Source organism: Typopeltis vanoorti, chromosome 14 (assembly GCF_054136105.1).
Source record: "Typopeltis vanoorti isolate ZY-2024b chromosome 14, IOZ_Tvanoo_1.0, whole genome shotgun sequence".
Lineage (NCBI taxonomy): Eukaryota > Metazoa > Arthropoda > Arachnida > Uropygi > Thelyphonidae > Typopeltis > Typopeltis vanoorti.
In genome coordinates, this window is record NC_143562.1 from 115,147,919 (window position 1) to 115,165,322 (window position 17,404).

The 17,404-nt window shown below is 36.9% G+C and overlaps 1 protein-coding gene across 4 annotated transcripts in view; it reads left to right on the forward strand.

The window, feature by feature from the left end:
* Positions 1-355: 355 nt before the first annotated feature.
* The window catches only part of LOC150099849 (glypican-6-like), a 331,314-nt gene continuing 314,265 nt past the window's right edge, over positions 356-17,404 (forward strand). For all 4 annotated transcript variants that reach the window (XM_090404104.1, XM_090404105.1, XM_090404103.1 and 1 more), the window contains exon 1: positions 356-634. In XM_090404104.1, the coding sequence (XP_090260230.1) occupies positions 493-634 (142 nt within the window). In that variant the 5' untranslated portion in view covers positions 356-492. The remainder of the gene's footprint in view (positions 635-17,404) is intronic.

The window sequence follows — 17,404 nt, forward strand, 5'->3', positions numbered from 1 at the left end:
GCCATATGAGGCCGGCCTAACTCACATTCAAGTGAAAAGCTTATATAAAGATCTTCTCGTCATGACGAGAATCGAATTCATTCAAAGGGCGCAGTGTACCGTCGTTCTTTCAATTGCACTATGGAGGCGCTTATATTTCTATCCTTATATTTAATTATGATGCCAAGATTAAGCCTTTTGTGTTCTTTCGTTTTGTTTTCACAGATTAAATAATAAGAACTTTATTAATCTGTGCAAATGTTCGCATCATAATTGGGTACACTCTCATGAATCAGGGATTTTTCTGTTAGTTACACCGGGATTTCTGTTTAACAATTAGCGCGTTCTTTCAACGGACTGGATGTACTTTAAATTGCTACTTTCTTACGTGTTTTATTTATTTTGTAATGTGTTGTCGTGAGAGAATGTGAGGGACTTAGGTTGTTTAGGAAACTTGAAAGTCTCTTCAAATATAATGTGACGGAATAATTAAGTTTTTTTTTTTTTTTGATTATGATAAGTTTTGTTCAAATGTTGTTTTTAGCCTTAGTCACTGTGTCAGTGCAAATATATGGCAATGTTAGTCCACTAAACGTGTCGTTTTGCCCATTTCTAGATCGTACTTATAAATTAGGGTTATCCAAAGTGGAAGATGGTAAGATTATGGGATTGAATTTATTTTGCTACAGTTTTACCATTCCTCATTTCCTTTCATCCTTATCAGTCATACATATCGTACTCAGAAAACTTAAAAAATGCTCTTGTGGGCATTCGAAGATTGGAAATAGTTCAGAAGAGCCCTTTGGTAAGTTACTGTGGGCTTTTTTTAACTCTGTTCATCCCGAATGAGATGAACAGAGTTCAGAGCTCACAGAATTTCCAAAACGCTTTATTCGTTTAAATGCCTAATGGGTCAGACAGATAAAAGGAGTCATGCCAGTGCAACTGATGCATTATATTTTCTTCCAAGAAAACGTATCCATTCCGTTTTTCTATTATTATTTTTTGTCTTCTTTGAAATGTTTCAGAATTATTTCTTTGAACATTTAATTAATAGCATATACAGCAAGTAGAATGTGCAGATAGCGCACACACACTTATATCATCCAGGATATGCGTTTTGTGTTATTAACTATTTGGGCTCTGGCACACTTAATTTTAATTTATTTCCTCATTTGAATTCTTATGTCGTCAAAAGTTATGTTAAAAACACTATTTCTAGTGTGTGTGTGTTACAATATATATATATATATATATATATATATACACACACACACACACATACACAGACTATATGACCATAAGGATATATTAGCAGTTAACATGTCTGAAAACTAAAATATTTAGGTCTGTTTTGCTATATTTTTAAACTAATTTTACTGATTTTTTTTTTTTCTTTTTCTGAGTTCTGCACAGTAATCAGTGTTTTTTTTTTTTTTTTTTTGTTAAACTAAGTCATTTTGTGCTAGCAGGAAAAATTGAAAATTAAAAACATATGAAAAGAAAACTAAAAAAAAAAATATTTACTAATATATATATTTTTATTTCAACTAATATATATATTTATTTCATAATTTGATAATGTATTTGGAATAAGAACAAGCAGTTTATTAAACATACATTTATTGTACAAGTATATAAAAAATAAGCAAAATGTATGATACTTTTTAATAAAAAATTTATTTATCAAATATAAAAAAAGTTTTATATAGCACGTCTTAACAATAGCCATAGTGAAAAAATGTAAATTATATTAAATAAGTAAGCTTAATAGCGTAATATTATAATTTCTAAATGTACTGCATCCATGATGTCACATGTCACTGTTAATAAAGGTGCCAATATGCCAGCCAGTCATGTACCATCCCAAAAAAGCACTGAACAATAGATAACAAAATTAATGTACAGTGCTGGTAAAATAGAAACAATTGGAGCAAGAGTAGTTCTTTAAAAGTGTTGTTTTATTAATTTGACAGTTCACTAGAAGAGGTAGGAGAGGTTAGTGTACCAACAACAAATTCAAGAATTGCAACAAAGCATTCTGAAGATGGTTCAACAAATGTATAACTTGTGGAAGATCTAGGCTCATTTTCATAGGATGGAGTGACAGGATAAGTTGGTTTCTTTAAATTTGGTATAGTGCATCTAACTTACTGTGCAGAGATTTCCTTTTCTTTTTCTGCATAAATCTCTCTAGCAAGCAAGCAATTGCAGCTTGTCATTCTGTCAACTTTGTTAAATTTCTCCATGTTGGGATACATTTATTCAAACAACTGCCTTATGAACAGAGGCAAATGCCTCTACAATTTTTTTTTTGTTGGAGACTTGGCTTCTTTTTCTTGTTCTACTTTTTCTCTCCTTTTATAGCTTATCGTACATCTAGATCTATACGGTCTTCATTTGAGAGCTCTTCAACAGCTTTCAATGAATGTTTTTCATCCGCGTGGTAAGAGTGAGAATGGTCAATGAGTTTAAGGAGTGGTATGATAGACTTCAATAAGTTTAGTTTAATCCTTTATCCAAGTGTGAGCAAACAAAGTTTGCGCCTGAAAGCATCTTCAGGACTTGGGGGTAAGGTGGTACAACACCGGGCAACTCGTTGCAAAGGTGGAGAAAGCTCTCATCACTCCTATCTCAGTATCTCCCATAATACAAAGCACATCTCCTTGCAGACATGTGTAATGCTATGCATTAAGGCAAGGGCCACTACCCATACCGGTTTCGACCTTTATTGAGGTCTCGTCAGTGGGAGCCAGGCCCTGTAGTGGAGATACCAAGGCAGAAGCAGTGAGAGGTCATTCCAACCTATAGGAGTTGCCAAAGGGTGTACAACCTTATTATTAAATTACCCCAGATTCAGAGAAAGATGTTGAGAGTTTATTTTTCACTTGGTTAGACTATAATAAGTTTAGTTTAATCCTTTATCCAAGTGTGAGTCCTGAAGATACTTTCAGGCACAAACTTTATCCAAGTGTGACCCCCAGTCCTGAAGATACTTTCAGGTGCAAACTTTGTCTGCTCACACTTGGATAAAGGATTAAACTAAACTTATTATTTAAGTTAAGGGATATTACATCCCATATCGTTTCTTAGCCGAATAAGAAACTCAAAGAGTTTCATGCCAAATATAGTAGAAACTATATAAAGTTCGGTGATTCCAAGCATAAGCAAATACCTGGATACTGCAGCAACTGACCCTAAAGGTAGTGCAAGGTGAGGCAACTCATGTCTAAGGTGGAGCAAGCTCCGATCACTATTCTTGATATTTACCCATAATGTGAACGAGCTAAGTTCACACAGATGGGTCCTCCACATTCTTGGAATTGTTAAACCATCATTTTTATTCAGACTCGAATTATGTTTGAGCATTTCACATGCTTCTTTGAATTTCCGCTTGAACCAGTACCTACACCCCACCAAAACCTAGTTCAAGCAGAAATTCAAAGAAGCATGTGAAATGCTCAAACATAATCTGAATAAAAATGATGGTCTAACCATTCCAAGAATGGAGGACCCATCTGCAACCATCATAGCAACCACAAAGAAAAATCTCAATACAAGAAAACTTGAAGTGTTTTTTTTTTTTTTTTTTCTCTGAACATTCCATAGCAACCTGAACTGTACTAATCCAGAAGATAATCGTAATATAACAGTATGAACTGTACAATTCCAGAAGAATCTTAGTACGTGAGGACTTTAGCAGAGTTTATTGTAGTTTTTTTTTTTTTTTTTAATTTTTTTTATCATCACTAGAGGTCAGGCTAAGAAAAAGATTAGTTAACAACGTAGATTTAATTTACCTTTATAGAGTTTACCTTTATGGGGGGGAAGCACAGGTGCCAGGGGAGGAGGAAATCCCCTTTCGAGTTTTCAAAATTCAAATCATCAGAATTCAAGGAGAACCGGCCTACCAGTCCGCAACTCGGGGGGGGGGGGGCAGCATAGGGGAAGGGGGAGGAACCCCCCTTGAGTTTTCAAAAATTGAGTCGTCAGAATTCAAGGAGAACCGGCCTACCAGTCTGGAACTCGGGGGGGGGGGGGGGTAGGCGTCAGGGGGCGGAATCCCCTAGTTAGTAAAATAATCTTTTCAACACGTGTGTTTTGTGTCCCCAAATTCATAAATATAAATAACATCTTAATAGTTTGCTTCACATTGCAACTATTCCTCAGGTTACACTTGTCACAGAACAGCACTGTTTAATGCACAATGTCATGCTATTATTTTGTTAATAAGGACAGTCATAAATTATGCTTAGACATAAGGAGCATGTGACGTCGAATATAAGGAGGTTATTGAGAAGAGTGAAAGATATCAGCATAGTTAGAAAGGTTGTCATGTTGGCAAGGCATGACAATGGAGTTGAGACAGAGAGCCAAAATCATGACTGGTATGCTAGTGGAGCTGTGTGAGTATGAGGAAGTACAGTTTGTGGATGTATGGCATGTGTCAGGAGAGTGGTATTGAAGAGACAAAAGTTCTTTTGCTGTGGAAACAGTAATAGTGTGAGAGATGAAGAGAGAACGGAAATGCAAGAGGAACACGGGAATGTGGGAAGCCTGGGTTGACAAGAAGACATGGCATAGGCAGAGAGGATGTTGAAGGTGGCAGTGAATGTGTGTATGAAGATGGAGTATATTGCAATGCAGGTGGGGAAGTTGAGACTAAGTAGATATGTGTTAAGTGGTGATAAAGGTGATTAGGCAAGTTCATGTTTGGTGGGAAAATCTTGACCAATAAGTGGCTTGGATATGACTGGTTATAGTCCTAAAAATTAACTACTGTGTTTGTTTACAAATGCCAGAAGTATCAGAAATAAGGAGGATGAAATGGTTTCAGCGATTGAGTTTATTTGCCCTAAAATCATTGAAATAAGTGAAAAATGGTTAAATGAAAATAGTATTGGAATAGAAATAGAAGGATACAGTATTTTTCATGAGGATAGAAAGGGCAAGAAGGGAGGGGGGAATGCTACTGGTGATAGCTGGGAAATTAAGTCCACATGCGGTAGACATGAAAGAGGAAAATATGGCAAAGGTTATGAGGCAGTGTGGTGTAACATGGAGGTTGACAGGAAAAAAAATTTAGTTGGATGTTGCTATAGGCCTGTGAATGTGGAGGGTGGTGATGAAGAAATGTATAACAACTTTGATTAGTGAACAAAGGAAGGGTAATTGTTATGGGTTATTTTAATTATAGCAGTATAGATTGGAATGAAGTGATAGCATTTGGGAATAAGGAAAATGTATTTTTTTTTTGAGTTCTTGAAAGATGACTATCACAGGCAGCTTGTAAAGGAGGGCATGCGAGGATTGAGTGTTCTAGATCTGATGATTTCATCAGAGGATGCAATTGTTAGAGGGGTTTCAAACTTTCCTCCAGTTGGTGAAAGTGATCGTGAAGTGATCACCTGTGTTGTAACTAGTCATATGCAGACTTTTGTGAGGAAGGATATGTGGAATTATAAGGCTGGTGATTATAACAAGTTCAGTAGACAGCTTAGAGCTATAACATGGAACGAGGAGTTGAGCGGTAAGGAAATAAATGTTGCATGGGAAACTAACAAAGAAATACATAACATCATCAATGTGTAAATGTATTCCGAAAACCAAAAGGCTGAATAAGGTAGGTGTGAACTGGGTGAATGTGGAGCTTAAGCATGAAATCTGGAAAAAGGAAGTATACTGCTCAAATCAATTAGAGGATATTTTAGTTTCTTAGATAATTAGAAATTTCTGCAAAAAATTATAATTATTGGGTACTTTATACATGAATAAATATTTCTTACTTATGGATAGGTGTAACTGATGAGATATTGTTTAAGTAATCGATATTTATTACAAATTTAACAAATTAACATTTTAGCTTGAAATAATTTTAACAAGATTAACAACAAAATAGCCCAAAACACTTTTGTTAATTTTTAATAGGGCATATGGTCTCCATTAACAGCAAAAACAGCAGTACATCTTGATTGCATGGACTGGATAAGATGATCAAGAGAAGAGTGAAAGATTATTGAAGAGTGGGGATATTTCTCCCACTCTTCTTTGAGAACAATTTTGAGCTCTTGAAGTGATCGTGGTGGCACCAGTTGAGCACAAACTCACCTACCTAAAGTAACCCAGGCATGTTCAATAGGATTACAATCCTTTGAACAGGCAGGCCAGTCCATTTGTTTGTTACCTTCTTTCTCAAACCAGTGTTGTACCAAATTTGCACGGTGTTGATGAGCATTATCATGCATAAAAATGAATTCTTGGCCAATTGCAGCCAGCAGCATATGGATGAACTATAGGTTCCAAAATCTCATCACTATACCTTTGGGCTGTTAAGGAGCAGTTTCTGATAAAATAGAGATCAGTATGGCCACCTATACTTATTCTAGCCCATACCATCAAACTCCCTCCTTGATGTTGGGTCTTTCATGAACAAACTGTAGATTATTTCTTGTTCCACTTTCACGCCATATCAAGATATGTCAGTTATCTGGTTGCAGACTGAACCTGGACTTGTCACAAAAAAGTACACGAGCCCAACATCATTTGTCCAGTTGAGGTGTTCCTGTGCCCAAATTCTTCGGGCTCTTTTGTGATTTGCAGTAAGTGGAATGCAAACCATTGGTTTTCGAGCATATAAACCTATGGCATGAAGACAATTTCGAATATTTCCCATCTCCAGAAAGCGATTCGAAAGTCGCAAAATTATGCTTTGAAATATACGACATGTTTGAGCAACAACTTCCTGCACTTGCCCAGCTTCTAATCGACCAATGGCTCTCCAAGCCATGGATTCTGGGATATCATGTTGCTCTGCCGTTTTTAACAAAATAATGGGTGGTAGGTGACACAAGTTTACAATTGAAGTGATAATTATTCACTGTGGAAATGAGAGCAACAAGCCACGCTTTTGTAACCCCCACATGCTAATATGGCTAAGACACATTTTGATAAGTCTTAACATGATTTTGTACACAATTGCATGTTCTACACTGTTATATATTAAGAATATTTTAAAATAAATGTATTACATTTGTAAATTATTTTTATAACTTTATAATTTACAAGAAAACCAAAATATCCCTTAATTGTTTTGAGCAGTATACTTTGGAGGAGGTACAAGATAAATAATGGTAATAATCAGTTACATGAAGAGTATAAGGAACGAGCCAGGAGAGTTACTCAAAATAAAAACTGGAGTTTTTTAGTTATGTTGCAAGTAGAAGGAAGAATGATTATGGTAAGATGATGTTAATGGATGAAAATAGTAGAATCGTAACTGCTGGAGAAGACGTTGTTGAGATATTCAGTGATCAGTTTATAAGGGTTTCATCCTAATCAGGTTGGATTCATGAGGAACTTCAGTGTAGAGGACATAGGAGTGAATGGTTTAATTGCAAGTGAGCAGGAGGTATTTGAGGAAATAAATAACCATGATGTCAATAAAGCAATAGGATTTGATGACATATTACCACATGTCTTAAGGGAATGTTTCAGGAAATTGGCATACCTCTTTAATAAGGGTCTTACAACAGTACAGGTTCCAAAAGAGTGGAAAGAAAATAAAATTGTTCCACTGCATAAAGGTAGCAATAAGGCTGTGACTTCAAATTATAGGCCAATCTCTATATTTGGAGTTTGGTGAAGGTACCAGAGAGAGAGAGATTGGTAAGAAGTAGGATACAGAAATGAGTTGATAACAGCAGTATTCTCTGTGGTTATCAGCACAGGCTTGTAAAGGGGGAGATCAATTTTTACTAACTTATGTACTATAACAAGTTGATAAATACCTTGGACAGGGGAGATACATATACAGTGGTGTACTTGGATTTTGCAAAAGCTTTTGATAGACAGCCACACAACAAGCTGTTAAATAAATTGAAACAGATGGGATTGGATAAGACTTCTGAGTTAGATCAGTGACTGGCTGTCAGATAGGTATCAGGAAGTTGTATATGGGGGTGCAGTATTATTATTATTACACCCTCCATGGAGCTGACAGACTTATCGCATGGTGGGGTTCATTCAACTGACAACATATTTATCATAGAGAATCTTAAAGTCCTTAATGCTCATTGCATTAAGGACTTTAAGATACTAAATGGCACATTCTGGTAATGCATTCTATTCACTGACAATTCTCTATGTAAAAAATCTATTCCTCACACCCTTCTTCACCACACTTTTACATAACTTCCAGGAATGACCTCTGGTTCTTCCCCCTCTCACCTTCTACTCTTTTTATATTCCCTACTGGATTAATCTGATAAAATCCTCTCACTAACTTAAATGTCTCTATCATATCACCTCTCTTCCTCCTATCCACCAAACTCTGCAATCCACATCTGTTCAGTCTCTCTCCATAGCCAGCATTCCAAAATCATGATATTGTCTTAGTCACTCATCTCTGTACCATCTCCAATGTCTCCACATCAAATTGAAAAACAGGTGACCAGATCTCAGCACAATATTCCAAGTGTGGTCTGACCAGTGCCTTATACAGTGCCACAACCATTTCCTTATCCTTGCATATTAGAGTACTTCTTATCATAGCAGCAGTATGATGTGCAACACTAGCAATATGCCCTCTACACTTCAATCTACTGTCAACCATCACTCCCAAATCTCTAATCTCATCCATTTCCTGCAGTACAGCACCATCGATATAGTATCCCAAAAGAAATTGGTCTCTAGTGGTGTTTTACTGCAAGAATCAGTTTTGGGACAATTGTTGTTCACTTTTCACTTTGAAAAATGTTGTTCACTGTCCCCCTTCAAAGTAGTCCTCTCCACTGGCCATACACTGTTTCCAATGTTTCTTCTTGTGGGAATGTTTCCTGGAACACACATTTTGTGATGGTGTGCAATTCTCTTATCACATTTTCCTGAATCTCCTCTATGGTTTCGAAACTGTCCTTTCAAAGTGGTTTTAAGTTTGGGAAACAGGAAAAAGTCTGGAGAATATGGTGGATGGGGCACAATGGATGTCAGATGTTTTGCCATGTAACTGCAGGTGAGGAGCAACATATCAGTCAGTGCATTGTCCTGTGCAACATCCAAGTCTTGTTTTCCCACAATTCAGGCCTCTTCCTGTGCACAGCATTCCTCAAACGTGCTAAAACCCTCCTGGCACAATATTTTTTTCACCATCTGACTATGTGTACAAATTCATAATGGATAATGTCTTTCCAATCAAAAACAGAACCAACATCACCTTCATCTTTGATTGACTCGTCCATCAGCACTTAAACCACTCATAGCACTGCGTTCAGCTCATTTAGTCCTCCTTGTATGCTTGGTTAAGCAATTGAAATGTTCTGTAAAATTTTTACCAACTTTGCAGCAAAATTTCACACGCACATATTGTTCTTCAAGCTCCTTCATTGTCATTTTGTCATTAATCCAACAAACAGCTTGTGCACTTGCTCACTTCAGCAGATGTAACTAGACCCCAAATGCTCATAGTAGAACGGAGCACATGTCAGTTTGTTGTCCAAACCTACTGTAAGTGTGCTCAGTAGCTGCAGCACGTTCTCTTTGCCACTTGGCATACTATTTAAAAAGTTCACTCTTTTTTTTGAACACACCTTGTATTTGTTTTTGGATTCAAAAAATCAGTACATTTAATTGTATTAACAGAAGATGGAGAGATATCAAAGAGTAGTTTATTCAGGAGTAGAGTGCAAAAGACGGCCTGTGACTAGTGGTGTGCCGCAGGGTTCTGTTCTTGGACCACTGCTGTTTAATCTGTTCATTAACGATATAGGGAAGGATCTAAGTGGAACAATTCATTTGTTCGCTGATGATGCAAAGTTGGGTAGGGCAATAGTGAATGCAGAAGATGTCAAAGTCTTGCAGGATGACTTAGATAGATTGGAGTTCTGGGCTAAGGAGAATGGATGTCAATTTAATGTGACAAAATGTAAGGTTATGCATTTTGGGGTGAAAAGATTAGCAGCAGTATACCACATTGGTGGAACTGTACTCTAAGAGATTGATGAGGCCAGGGACTTGGGAGTGTTGGTGGATAGGGAGATGAAATTTAGGGGGCACATTGTAAAAGTAGCTAAATCAGCTCATCAACTCACTTGGTTGTTGAAAAATACCTTGACGAGCAGAGACAAGCAAGTTATTGTACCTCTGTACCGAGCCTTGATAAGACCTCATCTCGACTACTGTGCCCAGATTTGGTCACCTCGGTTCCTTCTTGATGGGGAGGAGGTGGAGAGGATCCAGAGGCGAGTGACTAAGATGATAACAGGTCTATGGAATGAACCATATGAGAACAGGTTGAAGATTTGTGGGTTGCAGAAACTAGTTGATAGGTGGAAAAGGGGAGATATGATTGAGACATTCAAATTGCTAAAGGGATTCTATAGGATTAATTCAGAGGATATTTTTGAGATCAGGACTGGTGGTGGGAGAACTAGGGGACACCTATGGAAGCTGGGCAAGAGTGTGGTTAGCAGGGGTGTTAGAGCTGGGTTCTTTACTTTTAGAGTGGTAAATGAGTGGAATAAGCTGCCAGAGTCTGTTGTGGGTGCTATGACGGTGAACGAGTTCAAGGCAAGGTATGATATATACTGTGAGAATGTAATCGCATAGTTGTGTGGACATGATGTTTAGGGCCTCCCTCGATGAGTCTAAGGACTCCTGGAGTCGCCCGAAATAATAATAATAATAAGATTTAAATGCTGAAATAGAGAATAAAGATGGGCATCAATGAAACTAGTATTGGGAATATTTTCATAGGAGAAAGAAATGAAAATGGAGAAAACTTATGTTTTTTTAAAGGAAAACAATAATAATGCAAAATTTGCAAACACGTGTGAGAATGCACTATAAGAAAAAAAAATTCAGCATACTATGACTAACTCAAGTCCTAAATTCTGGCCTTGTTTCTTGTCTTGTCCAAATGACAGATCAGTTTTTCTGATCCCTTAACAAGGCCTTTTGGTGCAACTTTTGTCCCTTTGTGTTACCAGCATTTATGTATTCAGATGGTACTATAGTAACATTACCCAAAGATAAGGCAGACTTACTAGTAGAACTCTTCTCTTCCTATTCCTGCATGATGACTAGGGCAATTTTTGCACACTTTTATCTAAAACTGTTCACTTAGTATCATTCATTGTCTTCTGACAGAAAGACGTTGGAAAAATCCTTAAAAACTTGAATATGAGCAATCCCTTGGATTCTGATGTATCCTATCTATTGTGCTAAAAAGGTGTGCTCCAAAATTAATAGCTGTCTTTTCAGTCTATTTTTATTGAACTGGCATCTACCTTGTAATTCATTTAGTGAACTAGTAATATAAATTCTGCAACCCACAGGTGATCTAGCCTTCACCACTCATCTCTAGACTCAAGGTATGGAAAAATTTGGCAAAACTCACGTGATTGCTCGTATTTCATCCACTCTTTTCTTCTGTATATCAACTATCTGCTCTCACCGACTTATCTATCTATATCTATCTTATCTATAGCTTTGCTGATGGCAGTACATGCCATTCCTCTTTTTCATTTGACAAACCGTGTAGCGTCTTTATATAGTGCCCAGTTATTGGATTTCCTCACAATCTGTCATAACCAATGTCCAAAACTTTGATTCCTTCCAATACTTCATTGCTACTGAAACTCAGTACTGTCTAATCTCTAACGAAAAATATTTCATTTCCTTTCCCCATAATGTGTGATAATATCGAAATATCTAAACACGATCAGATTTCCTTTCTTGAGCTGACCTACACCCCAATTTTTTCCTGTCACAAACACCTCATCCATAGCTTCTACAGCTGTATTCTGTATTTTTCCATTTACATCACTACTTTTTTTTTCACCTATATAGCTACCATCTCTGTATAAATCCACTCAACCATGGAATACTGTTCACACATCTGGTGAGGTGCACTGAAATCCTCTTTAAGACTGCTTAATAGTTGTTTAAAAGTTTTTTAAAAACTTTTAAAAGTTGTTTAAAAGTTGTTTAATGATCACTTTATTGTGGTATTTCATCCTGGAAAAGAAAATTGTATTATTATTTTCTGGCATATCCATGGAGTCCAAGACTCGTTGTGGGAGACCTACATTAACTATTATATAATCAAATCCTATCGTACCTCTCCTTGAATCTATTCACTGTCAGGGAACTCATAATTCTGGCAATCCATTCTACTTACTCACCACTCTCTACGCAAACAATCTGGTCTAAACACCCCTACTAACCACGCTCTTACACAACTTCCATGAATGGCCACCTAGTTCTCTGTGATATACTGAAAAATTTCACTTGCATAAAGTTTATAAAACCCCTTTAATATTTTACAAGTTTCTATCATGTTCTCTGTTTTCTGCCTCTCAGTTAAACTTTTGTAACCCACTAACCTTCAACCTATCCTCATAGGGATTATTCCACAGACCTGTCACCAGTGGTGTAGCTAAAGATTTTGCCGCCCGGGGTGGTCTCTGATTTTTCAGCCCCTCTCAATTCACACCAAAATACTACAAAAAGTCAAAACGACGTATAGGGAAATTAGTTAAAACACTGTTTATTTTTGAAGTAAAACTTTAATTTTAACATTCTAGAATGTTATTTTTCCTGCTTTTCTGTTAGCAAAATCATCGACGACATTGTTGAAGTCTATTTCATAGTAATGTAGGTAATTCTTAATCAATTTTATTTAGAAAAACTCCTCTCACAACTAGCAACACTTACAGTAATTCTGAGGAAAATTCGCTGTAGTATTACACTAGTTGGAACCGAGTTCTCGAGACTGTATTTTAGAATTAACTGCAAAAGTTCAAAAATGTTCAAAGTGCCGCCCTGGGTGGACCGCCCCCCTCTAGCTACGCCACTGCCTGTCACCATCTTGTTCACTTGTCTCTGAATTTTTTCAACCACCTCGTGGTCCCCAAGAAACCCAGGTGACCAAATCTGTGAAGTAATCAAGATATGACTGAATCAGAGCCTTATAAAGAGGGATAATAACTTCCTTATCTTGTTAGCATGTTTTTCAACATGCAAATAATCCTTTGAGCTATTTTAACAACTTTTGCAATATGCCCTCTGAACTTCAACTCTTTGTCTTCCATTATCCCCAAATCTCATCAATTTCCTGCAATCCAATACCATCAATATGATACACCATATGCACACTTTTTACAAATGTAAACAAATGTAAGGTTATGCACTTCAACCTGAAGTGCATAACCTTACATTTTACAACATTAAATTGACAATCATTATCCTTTGCCCACAATTCCAATTTATTTAAATCATCCTGCAGGATGTCTACATAACCTTTATCAATTATTGTTCCTCCCAGTTTTGCATCATCAGCATACAGCTGAATATCCTCTCTTAAATCTTTCCCTATGTCATTGATATACAAATTAAACAGTAGTGGCCCTAGTACTGAACCTTGAGGTACTCCACTGGTCTCTTGGGAGAAGATTATTACTCAAGAGATTATATTAGTAAAGGGATGATGGAGAGGGTTCAAGGTTTAGAAGTGCAAGAGGAGAGCATATTACAAATATTAAGTACTCTGGATGTTTCATAGCCAGTTGTACTGGATGGGCTTTTGCCACGTGTTAATGTGCTAAGCAACTGATAGCTTAGCACATTCCATTGACATTCCAATGTGAGAATCTGGCTATGGGAAAGGTGCCCAAGGAGTGAAAGGAGGGGTAAGATTGTGCCACATCGTAGGACGGTGGTAGAATGGAAGTGTCAAACTGTAGCCTAGTTTGTGTTCCTTACTCTTTAAGATTTTGGAGAAATTAGTGATAGATAATATACAGTATTGGGCAGATGAGGGTCAGAATCGATTTGTTAAGGGATAGTCTTGTATTTTGTAATCTAATTGCTATTTATAATCAAGTAATGACCAGTTGATGAGGATTATATTGCCATTTAAAATTTTTTTATTTTATTTTATTTTACAAAGGCATTTGACAAGTACCACATAAGCTGATATTTACGTTGCATCATATGGGTTTAGATATAAGGTTAGTAAATTAGATTGGGTATTCACTATCTGATAGATATCCGAGAATCATGTACAAGGAAGTGGTATCAAGGAAGGAGATTACAAGTGGAGTTCAACAGGGTTCAGTATTTAGACCTGTATTGTTTTAATCTTTATATCAATGACATTGTCAGCAGATTGCAGGGAGATATTTAGTTGTTTGCAGATGATGAAGTTTAGAAGAGTTATTATAGTTCGCCCTCTGATTAGAGATCCTTCGACACTTCTGCGCATGTCAGAAAAAGGAGAATCCATTCCGATAATAGGGTAATCAATCTGTATTATGGGATGAGTTGTTTATTATTACAGGTCGGAAAATTAACTCCTCTTTTATGATTATTGTAGTTATCTATGTTGCATGTATAACAGTTGGAAAATTTTACTTATAAAGCACGTGATTTCGCTTGTTGGCGACCAATTCATATCCTTCATTTCTTTCTCCCCTTCAGCATGAATTGATTATTCTTGGCAACATGCCAAGCAGAGACCTACAAACGGTGGGCGAACAATAGTAATAATGCAGATGTAGTAGACTTTTGGAAGGATTTAAATAAGCTTGATAGATGTGCAAATGAATGAGAGTTCAGTTTAATTCAAATAAATGTATGATCTTCAAGTTTGGGATCCATCGATAGGAGGCTGTAACAATGCAGAAGTGGAGGAGGCAAGAGACCTTGGGGTGATGATTGATAGAAAAGTTTAGGAGACACCACAAAAAGTGATGTATATGATAATGAGAAGGATGTTGACCAGCAGAGTTAGAAGAGTGGTGATTCCATTATATAAAACCCTGATCGGTCTACATCTGGATTATTGTGCTCCAATTTGGTCACTGGAATAACTTAACCTTGGAGAGGGTGCAAAGGTGGATAACAAATGATAATAGGACTATACCATGTTAGTTATGAGAATAATAGATTGCAGGCATGGATTCTAGAATTTGGTAGATAGGAGGAAAGATGATATGATTGAGACATTTAAACTGTTGAGAGGTACTTACAAGGTTGACACTGGGAAGTTCTTTCATATATAGAACAAGAGGAAGGAGCAAGGACAAGAGGCCATTTCTGGAATTTACAAATGGAAGTTGTAAATTCCAGAAATTTTTTTTTTAATATTATTGTTACGTGACACTTCTAGGGAGTCTAGAGACTCAGCGAGGAAGGGCACCTACCCTGTCTCCACTTTCAATCCACCAACTACAACAAACTGCAACTACCCTCATCATCTGCACTACTGCCATTTATTTTTCTCACTTCATTAAATTTCTTGAGTTTTACGTTGCAGAGATACAATTGTTCAGTTGTTTATAGCTATTGCACATGCTGATTACCATCATTCAAAACTAAAATAACTTTAATGCCTGTATATGATTACATTCTAAAAGACGTTATTTAATGCAGTTTTATTGTAGTCTTTTGGATGGATATACATGCACACCAGTCATGTGACTTTATTTTGCATTCATTTTAGGGATTTCAAGTTACCATTTTATCTTTACACAGATTAAAATTTCTTCGCTTACATTTTTTGAAATTTAATTTAAAAAAAACAAAAATATAAGAATTAAATAATGTTTTTAATCCTTCCCAGTGCTGTTTTACTCCACTAAGCCTCCAACATAAGTTTATTATTATTTCAGTAACCTCCAAAGAGTCAATGGACTTATTGTGTGAGGCCCACTCAACCAGCAACATGTCTATCATAATGAACTTTGAAGTTATTTAATTTACATTGCATTCCACTCACCAACAACTTTCCACATGAAAAAATCTCCTTACACCCATTGTTATCACATCTTTATACAACTTCAGGAGATTGCCCCTGATTGTTCTCATTTCCACTCTTTTTATAATTTCTTCTGTATTAATCTGATAGAATCTCTTAACTAACTTGAAGGTCTCTAACATATCTCCCCTTTTCCTCCTATCCACCAAACTCTGTAATCCAAATTCCCTCAACTGCTCTGCATAACTAGCACTTCAGAGTGCGATATCACTTTGGACCCTCTGTAGCATTTCTACATCATAATGAAAGTTAGGCAACCAAATTTGAGCTCCATAGTCCATGTGTGGTCAGACTAGTGCTTTAGCCAGCCTGGTTGGCTAAGTGATTAGTGTACTAACAGGTTGTGGATTCGAATCCCCCTGCAGGCATGAATGTTTGTAATTGTTTAACTTTGTGTACTGCTATAACTTTTGATATGGTGTAGTGCGACCTTTGCTGTTCTTGCACCATTAAAACCATAAATTATTACAGTGCATTATATTATTATTATTATTATTATTAAACAAGACCTCATGGAGTCAAAGACTCATCTAGGAGGTCCTTTTATCTTACACACACATCTCATCATACCGTGTCTTAAACACATTCAAACTACTTGCAGACACCACGCTCTCAGGCAAGGCATTCCAATCACTCACAACTCTGCACGAAAAAAACCTGCCTCTCACTCCCTTACTCACACCCCCCTTATACAGTTTCCAGGGATGACCTCTGGTTCTCCCCTGATCTCCCACTATTCTCTGTAGAACTTCTCCACCATTCATCCTATAACAACCCCTTACCAACTTGTAGGTCTCTATCATATCTCCCCTCTTCCTTCTCTCCACGAGACTCTGCAAATTACATCTTTTCAATCTTTCCTCATACTCAACATTCCAGAGGTCAGAAACTACCTTAGTCAGTCGCCTTTGGACCCTTTCCAACATCTCTTCATCCTTCTGAAACCCCGGTGACCAAATCTGGGCACAATAGTCCAAGTGTGGCCTAATCAAAGCCTTATACATTGGAACAAGTATCTCCCTACTTCTACATGTCAGTGTCCTCCGCATCATTCCCAGAAGTCTTTGCGTTGTCTTCACAATTTTGGCGATGTGTCCCCTAAATTTTAGATCCTTATCCACTATCACCCCCAGATCTCTTATTTCCTCTACTTCCAACAATATATTCTCACCAAGCATAAATTCTGCATCCCATCTTTGTTTTCCAAATTTTAAAACTTTACATTTTGCAACATTGAACTCACATCCCCATTTGCTTGCCCAATCACTCAATTTATTCAAGTCTTCTTGCAAGGCCACAACATCTTCACTACTCTTTATGGTTCGTCCCAACTTTGCATCATCTGCAAACAACTGAATATCTCCATCCAAATCTTCACCAATATCATTAATATATAAGTTAAATAGTAATGGCCCTAAAACAGACCCCTGAGGCACTCCACTAGTGACTTTCCTTTTCCTGGATATTGCACCCCCATACACAACTTGTTGATACCTATCATATAGCCAGTCTCCAATCCAATGCACTAATCTAATATCCAACCCCATTTGCTCTAGTTTGACTGTCAACTTATCATGAGGTACTCTATCAAAAGCCTTTGCGAAATCCAAG